Below are 10156 nucleotides of genomic sequence, written 5' to 3'. Positions count from 1 at the left end.
GACAAAACTCCCTGAGTCTAATGTGTGTCTGGTTCTAGGACTAGGGCACAGAAATAGAGCTTAAAATTTGGGGAGGATAAGGAGTGTATCTACTGCTTCTCTCTCCTCCATCCTCAATCCTACCATACCCTGTTCATATCTACACTGCAGGAACCACTTCTCCAGAGGGCGAGAATGGAGGAGCATGGGACCTGTCCATCACAGCAACACGCGAGCACAAGCAAAACACTGAATAAAGAATTGTTTGGAGATTATGTGCAGCCCTGCTGAGCCTCATTTATACGAGCTCCTAGTTCATCCATGGCTCGGGCTTAAGATGAGTAACATGATGAGGGTAGCGTGCCAAGCAGAAATCACTTCAGAGAAAAATATCTTGACTTTAGAGCTGTGGTTCTCAAATGGAGGCGATTTTGCCCCCTAGGAGAAATTTGGCAATGTATAGAGACATTTTTGGTTGTCATAACTAGGGTGGGCCAGGGATGCTGCCAAATATCCTGTAATGCACAAAACAGGAAACAGGTATCCTTTACCAAGAACACTTCAGCCCAAAATGTCAAAGGCATCTCGGTTGTGAAACCTTGTTCTAGAGCCTCTCCCTGCTCCCGTGCTGTGAGGATCTTAAGACTCCTAAACTCACAGATGATTGTTTTCAACCTATTTATCTCACCATCCTCAATGATCAGAAGTTCACCTTGAGATGGACTTACTCCTAGTTCTGCTGCATTCTGGGTTTCTCTCCAGACCCCTCTTCCTCCTCTCACCTGGGCCACCAGGGAGGTTGGCAAAGGGCAGGAAAAATGCCCCAAGACTTAAATGGAATGTCATCAGGTGAAACGCTATCTCTTACCTTAACTCTTATTCGGTGGGAAACAAGGTTCCTAATAGGGATAGAGTTAAGGGTGGAGGCAACAGCAGGATGGGGATAATTAAGAGAACCTGAATTAAATTTTTAATATTTTAAAAGAGGAAAGTTGCTGGGAAGCTGGTAAACAGAAACAGAGGATTGATTAGAGGCCTAACTAGAGAGAGACACTGGTATTAGCAGAGAGATATTGAGGGGCTGTGAGCCTAAGGTTTGAAATCTAAAGAGTGGAAAAGGGAGTAGTCACCCCCACCAGCCCATTTGACATCTGCTTTAGTTCATTCCAGGAGGAAGAACGGCAGGGAGGTAGGGAGCTTCTCAGCAAAGCCAGCTTCAGCTTTGATAATTTCACCCACCTACCCCATTTAAGGAGTTCCAGGTTAAGAGTTTAAAAACAGGTGGCACCCAGACCATCATTCAGGAGACAGGAACTCATTCCAGGTTCCTAGAGAACTCCTATCTCAGATCTGAGGGTGTCCAGGGCTTCAGCTGAGCTCCTCTGGCTAACCAGTAGTCACTTGGTCAGTCCTGCTGCCTTGACCCCATCTCCAGGAGGGGCTATAGCCAGAGGGAGCAGAGGGAGTCCAGCCCCCAAGCCTTGTGAGGCACTGTTAGGCAGATAGGGAAAAGAGGGGTCCTTAGATCACTGGTTCAAGGAGGGATCTGGTAGGGGCAGCATTTCTTCTGGGCTGGAAACAGAATGGGGGTTTCAAGATGGCAGAACCTGAAATTAAAAAAAAAAATTTTTTTTTCTTAAAGAAGATTAGCCTCAAAGAAAACCAAGGCTTTAGGAAGAAGGCACTACCTAGTGCAGACTTTAAGCTGTTTCCACAGTGTGTTCTTTACTTCTATCTGCACAACACCTTCTCAGTCTTTCTATATCCTACGCTTTTTTTTTTTTTTTTTTTTTTGAGACAATCTCGCTGTGTTGCCCAGGCTGGAGTGCAGTGGCACGATCTAGGCTCACTGCAACCTCTACCTCCCGAGTTCAAGTGATTCTCCTGCCTCAGCTGCCTGAGTAACTAGGATTACAGGCGTGTGCCATCATGCCTGGCTAATTTTTGTACTTTTAGTAGACACAGGGTTTCGCCATGTTGGCCAGGCTGGTCTCGAACTCCTGACCTCAAGTCATCCGCTGACCTCGGCCTCCCAAAGTGCTGGGATTATAGGCGTTAGCCACCATGCCCAGCTTAGATCCCACATTCTTGAATCTTCCCTTCTAATTCCTCCCTATCTCCCATTCTTTTTTTTTTATTTTTTGAGATAGAGTCTCACTCTATCACACAGGCTGGAGTGCAGTGGCGTGATCTCAGCTCACTGTAACCTCCACCTCCCGGGTTCAAGTGATTCTCATGCCTCAGCCTCCCAGGTAGATGTGACTACAAGAGCATGCCACTGTGCCTGCCTAATTTTTGTATTTTTTGGTAGAGACGGGGTTTTGCCTCATTGGCCAGGCTGGTCTTGAACTCCTAGCCTCAAGTGATCCACCCACCTCAGCCTCCCAAAGTGCTGGGATTACAGGCATGAGCCACCACGCCTGGCCACACCTTTCTTTCTTGCATGAGATCAGGGTTCTGAGTCAGGGTATCAGGTTGTGTTGTTATGGGGGCTGAGGCGTAGGGTGGGTTTCTCTATCACTCACCGTTCCATTATTGGAGCTATAAGCCCCTAGAATTGCTCCATGGCCTATCTCGGTTTCCCTTGGATCTCATCTGCTCCTGAACTGCACCTGTCTGTGAAAAAACAGATGTGAGACACCTTCCTAAGTCTTCATATCCTACAGTAAGAACTCTACTTTGTGCCCTCCAAGGAAAAGGTTGATGCCATCTCCTTGACAATAGCAGCCGTCTACTAACCGCCATTCCTCCTAGGGGAGTCTCAATGCCTCTTTTCACACTGGCCTTCATGAGGATGAGGTAAAATGGGTCTTTTACTAATATTCCCTCACAATGGATTCTCCCCTATATACCTGAGTTTCAGGATCTGGGAAAAGACTATCTTTAGACCCATTTCCCTTATTTTGGGAACAGAAATGCATCTTAGACATTGTTTAGGATGACGGTGCTCAGCTTTTTTCCTGTCCCAACACTCCTAAATATATGATTTACTCTGACACTGAGATAGCAGCTCTTAATTAGGAGAAGGGAGGATTATAAGCTTTTTGGAAAAAGCCTTCCAACTATTAAGATATATATACCCCCTACCCCAGTGAAGAACAATCTGCTAAGTTGTAAAGATGAGAGAACCTAGGCCCAGACACCTAAAATGCCAGGTCTCAGGTTTCCACAACTTGTGACCAGGACTAGAATCCCAGGTTTTTACTTCCCCATTGAGTATTTTCATATGTCCCTAGCTTGAACTTTCAAAAAGAAGGAATGGTTATAGACCTCACCCCCGTATCAACCTCTCCCCATTTCCTTGTTACCATGGCAAGTCCATCTCCGGCCCCCATCTCCCCAGAGCCAATGTGAGTCAGGTGGACAAAATTCATTGGTTCCCCAATCATGGTCCGGTCAATCCGTCTTCTCTTCTTCTTCTGCTTGGAGAAGATAAGGAGTCATGTCTTAAGGCCCCTCCTCCAGTTAGAGTGGAGGAAAGGAAAAGAGTCTTCAAAACCACTAAAAAGCTAAGGGCCTGGTGGGAAGAGGGGATGTGGCATTGTAACAGGGAAACCACTAGGGCATGAAAGGCAAAGCTGGAACAACAAAAGCACACAGAAGACATGAACCAGAGTAGTGAGGGCAGTGGCCTGTAGAGTGAACACCGGACGAAGAAAGGACACGTCAAAGTCACCTCTGACTGATGATGAAATAATGGGGAAAACTGACAGGTATGCAGCTCCACCTACAAACCCCGCCCAGCTCAGAATGGACAGGAACAGGAGGTAATAGCTAGGACTATTCACTTCTTCCATCACCCAATGCCCTTTATTCCACATATACAGCTGCTTGACTATAGAAGCTCCTGACACAGAGGGAGGCAAGAAGTGTGCTTTTTAGATGGCAGATCCTAGATGGTGTGGCTACCTCACAGCACATGGTAATTGACTGCTCTTTGGGTTAGGATGGGGGTGGGGAGACTCACCGGCTGGGGTTTCTCTACCACACAGCAGCCCAGTTTGTGCCAAAATTCACTCATGTTCCCTGATGGTTCCAGCTTCACTCCTCTGTCTGAGGCCCCAAAGGGCTCTTGCTCTGGTGTTTGGACAACCCACTCCTCACTCTCCCCAGATATAACAACACCCTGGGTTCACTCAGCTGGATGGGTCCAGAGAAAGTAGAATCCCTGGAACCCTTAACTGAGCAGTGAAGGTCAGTGTCTCAGAGCCTGAGAGATGAACAGGACCAGAGAGAGAGGTGGGCAGGCAGGCACAAGGTTATGTCTTCCTCAGACTCGGAACCCTGGATTAGAAGAAAGTAAAAAGAAAGAGAAATGAGAAATCTCCCCCTCCCCCAATCCTTGAGAAACCTCCTGATGAGCCTATATCTTCTCAGTCCTCCCTGAGGGGCCCGAGACCTGTACACCAACACTCGTTCCCAAACACTACAAACCTCAGTTTGACTCTTAAGATAAAGGAACAGAACCAAAAGGCCACCAAGGGGTTAAGGAGCAGTGGCTGGTGGTACCAAGGGAGAGGAAGGGGGCTAGAAGCACTTAGAGTTAAAAGGATGGGCGAGGACCAAAGGACAGTGGCAGAAATTAGCAAAGTTTGGGGTGCTAGAAGCTCCAGCTCCCTTCTCTCTGAGTTTAGGGCAGAAGGGGAGGGGCATTTAAGTGACTCTGAAGAGGAAATAGTGGTTTTTTGTTCTCACAAACAAGGTCTCCACCCTGTCCCTGCCTTTTTTCTTACCTTGCCCTGAATGCTAGAGTTTCTTTAAGAACAGGGGAGCCCTGGACCACTGAGGTCCTAGGAGACTAACTGACAGGTTGGCCCTCAGGAAAGACTTTCTACAATGAGAAATGTTTTCCCCCTCTGCTGCCCTGTTCCTCCTGATTTCCCTCCAGTGAAATCCAATCCCTCCCAGAAGCCAGTTAGCAGTTCCTTTATTACCTGACCTTGAGATCCTTCCTGAAGGCTGTGTACATTCTGTTTATCTGTGTCCTGTATCACTGCACTCCTGTGTGTACACCTCTGTTTGCACATGTGTGGCATGGCCATATCTCCACGTGTGTCCAGTACAGATCATCTGTGTACAGGTTGTGGGTACATGTGCCAGGTATCTTCTGTCCCATGAGGAATATTTTCCCCACCGTCCACATGTCCTATCTGCCACTCTGCTCTGCCTCACACCCTATAGGGCCCAGGCTCCCCTCCAGCTGTGACCTGTTCTCCCCTCCCTCCTCACCAATTCCATCCTCAAGCTTCATCAGTCAACCAGACACAAGGAACTTTCCAATAGTACTAGTGTCCAGGGAAGAACTTCCTCCCTTCTCACTACTGCCAGCCAGGGTAGGACACATCTGGGTTTCTTCTTAGACTCACTTGCATTTCCCCAGTCCTATAGTACAGACAACCTCAAAGATTCCAAAAAGGGGAGTTTCATAAATACGACACTTTAACATGAACAGGAATCTCCCTTTCTTCCAGGCCAGGAACACTGATGCTTTGGCACCCCAGACTGATTTAAAAACAAGAGATAGGCCGGGCGTGGTGGCTCACGCCTATAATCCCAGCACTTTGGGAGGCCAAGGCAGGCGGATCACCTGAGGTCAGGAGTTTGAGACCAGCATGGCCAACATGGTGAAACCTCATCTCTGCTAAAAATACAAAAGATTAGCTGAGTGTGGTGGCGCATGCATGTAATCCCAGCTACTTGGGAGGCTGAGGCAGGAGAATTGCTTGAACCGGAGGTTGCAGTGAGCCAAGATCGCGACATTGCACTCCAGCCTGGGCAACAAGAGCGAAACTCCACCTCAAAAAAACAAAACAAAACAAAAAAACAAGATAGCAGGGTGTAGTAGCATGCGCCTGTCATCCCAGGTACTGGGGAGGCTGAGGCAGGAGGATCACTTGAGCCCAAGAGTTGGAGGCTACAGTGAGCCATGTTTGCACCACTGCACTCCAGCCTGGGTGACAGGGCAAGACCCTGTCTCAAATACAAAAAAAAAAAAAAAAAAAAAAACACACACACACACATAAAGAGAGGTTTTTTAACAGCCTTGAGATGAGATCACACAAACACTCAAATGCAGCGTCTAGGGGAAGGGAGAACCCAGGAGGCTAGGCTTTCTCTTACTTCCCTTCTCACCACTGGAAGGGAGGAGTAACCAGAAGGAGCGGAAGCTAAAACACAGCTGTCCAGAGAGGAGAGCTGTGGTCAGTGGGACGTCAGTGAGTCAGTCATAGGGTTTATCCTGATGGTGATGGTGGCAGGTGGTAAGGGTTGGGGGAAAATGAAGAATTAGAGGAAACCCCCAACACCAGCAGGCAGGCTGTACTGCGACTGGACTCTCCCTCAACATCTCCTGCCCTGCTCAAAGCTGAGGGACAGAGGTGGATAGTGCTGGGAGCGAAGAGGAGAAGAGAGGGGGAGGAGGAGAGAGGGAAAGGGGCAGTGCAGAGAACAAGGCCATTTCTGTTTCTTTTCCAGGGACCTGACCAGAGCTGGGTGGAGGGAAAGTGTGTGTGTGGGACTTGGCATGAAATGACCAATGATGACGAGATGTGACCAGGAAATTCCATTCCCTAGGACATTAGGGTCTCTGAAACTTGAGGGTGGGGTCAGAGTGTGAAGACAGGTCAGGGTGAATGTGATGGTAGCGCAGGGAAGGGGGGATGGGAACAAAGCCAAAAAAGGAAGTAAGAGCCACTGGCGGCCACTCTTCTTTAAAGCAGCCAGAAGAGAGTGGGCTGAGGAAAAATGAAGTCCTGAGCTGGTCAGCCCAGGCGGAAGAGCCACCGAATCCAACCCCACAGTGGGTAGGGAAGGGGCTGAGAAATCAACAGGAGGGATGAGGATTAGACCGCATAAGGCCACGTCCTTGGTGCTCAGAACTCGGCCTCTCTGAGTTCCAAATGGCAAGAGTGAAATATGGAACCGGGAAAGCCACCCCCCACCCCCACCAAGATCACACTAGGACTTGAGGGTCTCAAAGCTGTTGGGAGGTGAGCAGAAGGGTTAGGAAAGAGGTGCCAGGGAGGAAGGATGTACAGGCTAGTTCTCTGGTCCCATTCGGGCCCCAAACCGGTTCACCCGGTCCCACCGCCTCTGGCCCTAAGGCCTCCAACCCGCGGCCTGACAAGCCCTCACATGAAGCAGCTGGAGAGAAAGAAAGAATCGAGAGAATGGAATGGGCAATTCTGGCTAGAAGCCCGGGGCAGCAGCTGGTCCCTGTGTGGAGACCCCTAGACATGGAGGGCTGCGGAGGGGCTCTGGAGAAGTGGAGTGGACTCCATATTTCAGCCAAGTGACAGGCCCAGCTCCAACATTCCCCTTCCCCAGGAAAGGTCTTCTGGGGGCTTAAGAGGAAAGAGGGCTAGGCCCTAAGCCTCCCCTCCCCAAATATATTCAATCACTCAGATTCCGTATCTGTCTCCCCCCACTACCCAACTCTACCCAGAAGTTCTCTGCTCTTCCCAACCCTTAATCGGATTGGGACCTCCCTGGGAATCTTTCGGACCCTCCCTTTCCCACCCCCACCCCAACATTCCAGTTCCTTCTTTTCCTTCTACTCTTCAGCGGCCTCAGCCTGCGCACCCCAGGAGGGTGGATGAGGACGGCCACCCCGGGCGCGCACCCCGTTCCCAACGCCCCAGCATCTCTGCAGCCCAAGACATCCGCCTTCCCCACACCCCGCATCCGGTGTGTCTCCGCCTGGCCCTGCCGGCGCGGCGGGCGGGCCGGGGGACCAACTGCATGGCCTCACCTGCTCTTCTCCGGTATCCAGACGTTCAGCTACAGCTGGCGGGGGTGAGGGGCTCTGCTCCGTGGCCGCCAGTGTGGGCTTCCCGGGCTAGCTCTGCGGCCCGGTGGGGGAGCCCAGGACGAGCCGGCAGAGGTGGGGCCGGCTGAGGGCGGAAGCGGCGGCGACGCGATTACGAAACCCGTCCGGCTCGGAGCCGAGCGCACAGCTCCCCTCTGGACTGCGGAGGCACTGCACTGTGCGAGGCGTGGGAGGGTGCCTCTGCAGCCCCCCAAGGCCGCCGCCCCTGAGGGGAGAACCGGAGAATGCGAACACCTAGATGAGGGCCTGGTACCCAAGCTGAGGCCCCCGAAATTTCACGTTCCCTTTGCGCGCCAGGCATTTCGGGACAAAACGAAGCGGAGCCCCCCAAACCCCGAGACCTAACCAAGTTCAGAGATTCGCAGAAGCACGCCCCCCCACCCCAAATCTCTTCTGTGCTCTACCCAAAATGGAATAGGACTAGGTTTATTTACCCATTGTGAGGGTAGAGAGGCGAGTCGGGAGGATCAGGGATTGGGAGAACGGGTGGAAAAATATGATTCTTAAAAATACCTTGTAACCTGAAGTCCTTAAATTGTAGAAGAGAGGAACACTACTTTCCATTGTAGTCTAGAGTTAAGATTTCAAGTCCATAAATTAGAGGACCTAAAATTAGAGGGCAATTAACTGCTCATTCATTGCGCCCCTAGTCAGCACGGGTATGCTGGAGGAGATTGGGAATAATAGCGCAGACCAATGAGCCTACGGAGACGCTTTAATCGTCTCTTTCCCTCAAGTGTTCTGGAACCTATCATTTGAATTAGCCGAGTCAGGCAGGAGGGGGCGGGGAAATCCTTCCGCCCTTCTTAGGAGGGGCTGCATTGCAGGGGGAGAGCTAACTGACAGTCTCAGTCACTGAAGAGGGAAAAGGAGTGAGAAGACAAAGCCGTCAAAGCCCCAACAGCTTTGTATTTCTCCAGCCCGGCACAGATCCCGGAGCCCCCGAGGCACTCCCTCCATCTTTGGAACACGCCAGTAATTGATTGATAACAGGTAAACCAAACTGAGGGAGGGGGGCAGGGGGCTGCAAAGATAGAAGAGCGGCTGCTTATGGTTAGATTGAAAGACCCCACATAAGGTGGGGGACAGCTGAAGAGGAGAGAAGGGGGCGCTATGAACAATGGGTAGTTATTTCTTCACAGCATCCATGCCTTGTTACCTTGTACAGACCATTAATTTCTAACAATTTACATGTAGTTATTTCTCAGCACCTACCTCCTTATTTCAAATATCCTTTTCTGTAATTTATTGTCCTGTGTATTTAATATATTCAGTCTACTTATCTTCCTTTTCAAACCATAATTTGTTCTACCAGCTATTTGATGAATCTTTAGTCCTACTGTATCTCTCTGCCCTCTACTTCCCTATACTTGCAATTTTTTTTCCGTAGTGTTCTATGTTTCTCTGTAGGAGGGAGTTTGGGAGGGGGTTATATGGGATAATGTTTAGTGTAATCCTGACCTTTCTTTGGACAATCTCTTTCACTCCACCTCAAATCTTTGCTCCAAAGAAAGAGGCAGCCTAGGGTAGGAAAGGTGGGGGCCTCTGTGTTGGAGAACTGCCTGATTCCATAGTGAAATCAGTATAGCCCACAGGAGCTAGCTATGGGGACAGATTCTGGAAAAGAATGATTATTTGCAGCTCAGTGGAATTGGTGGGGGAATGCTAATAGGAAAATCCAAGCTCTGACTGAGGCACACATTATGAGATGCCAGAGAGCTTCCGCTCCCCTCTACCACCACCACCACCTTGTCCTTCCCCCTTCCCCATGGTGGCAGCATGACACAGCAAGGCCCTGTTGAGTAGGCCTTGGATGCCCACAAAGGGTCTGGACAAAGGATATTTGGGTGTGTCTGTGTGCCTCCGAGAGAGATGTATCTTTCTAATCTATATATTTGCTAATCATTTATCTCTAAGAACAGAGTGATAATTAGAAATTGCCTTTGCCTAAAATACCTGGATAATTTAAAATGAAGGTTAGTGGGAAGCATTTATTGAACATATGTTGTGGTACAAGGCACTGTCGAAACCCTTTAAGTAAATGATACCGTTTAACATAACGATAGATGTAAAGATAGATGAAGTAGGGGTGGAGAGCATTTGTGGAGGGGAAGGGGAAGCTAGCCAAAAAAGGAACCTTTTGCAAAATTTGGAGTATTTGATAATTAAATCCATACTGTATTAAATCAAAAATGTCATTACTATTTACATTAGTGAATAGTATTTTAACTTCAATTTTCTGTGTAGTCTTAGTTTTATGTTCTTGACTTGATTTTAATGCCACATATGCTTGCATGCATGTCTTTCTTGAATATATTTTGTACCCTGTGTACATGTCTCTGGGTCAAT

At 49.2% G+C, this 10156-nt stretch overlaps 2 protein-coding genes across 4 annotated transcripts in view; one reads left to right on the top strand and one right to left on the bottom strand.

The window, feature by feature from the left end:
• Positions 1–926: 926 nt before the first annotated feature.
• On the bottom strand, positions 927–8067 carry CDC42SE1 (CDC42 small effector 1). Of its 2 annotated transcripts, XM_011973564.1 has the most exons (6): positions 7730–7931; positions 4914–5049; positions 3947–4263; positions 3288–3398; positions 2505–2595; positions 927–1586 (listed from the first exon to the last, which is right to left on the bottom strand). In XM_011973564.1, exons 3-5 carry the CDS (start codon positions 3998–4000, stop codon positions 2521–2523), a joined length of 240 nt encoding a protein of 79 aa, XP_011828954.1. In that variant the 5' UTR covers positions 4001–4263; positions 4914–5049; positions 7730–7931; the 3' UTR covers positions 927–1586; positions 2505–2520. The 2 variants fall into 2 exon arrangements, with proteins under 2 accessions (XP_011828954.1, XP_011828953.1); XM_011973563.1 differs by lacking the exon at positions 4914–5049 and having other exon boundaries at positions 7730–8067.
• Positions 7329–10156, top strand: part of MLLT11 (myeloid/lymphoid or mixed-lineage leukemia (trithorax homolog, Drosophila); translocated to, 11) — a 13434-nt gene continuing 10606 nt past the window's right edge. For both annotated transcript variants that reach the window (XM_011973566.1, XM_011973565.1), the window contains exon 1: positions 7329–8800. The gene's annotated coding sequence lies outside the window, so the exon portion shown is untranslated. The remainder of the gene's footprint in view (positions 8801–10156) is intronic.

This window comes from Mandrillus leucophaeus, unplaced genomic scaffold (genome assembly GCF_000951045.1).
Source record: "Mandrillus leucophaeus isolate KB7577 unplaced genomic scaffold, Mleu.le_1.0 Scaffold139, whole genome shotgun sequence".
Lineage (NCBI taxonomy): Eukaryota > Metazoa > Chordata > Mammalia > Primates > Cercopithecidae > Mandrillus > Mandrillus leucophaeus.
This window is presented reverse-complemented; position numbering and strand designations above follow the sequence as displayed.

Coding starts and splice junctions, on each gene's coding strand:
- CDC42SE1 (XM_011973563.1), bottom strand. CDS start 4,000: ATGAGTGAATTTTGGCACAAACTGGGCTGCTGTGTGGTAGAGAAACCC. Junction 3,399..3,946: donor TGGTAGAGAAACCCCAGCCG/GTGAGTCTCCCC, acceptor TTCTCCAAGCAG/AAGAAGAAGAGAAGACGGAT. Junction 2,596..3,287: donor CCGGAGATGGACTTGCCATG/GTAACAAGGAAA, acceptor GTTTTTTCACAG/ACAGGTGCAGTTCAGGAGCA.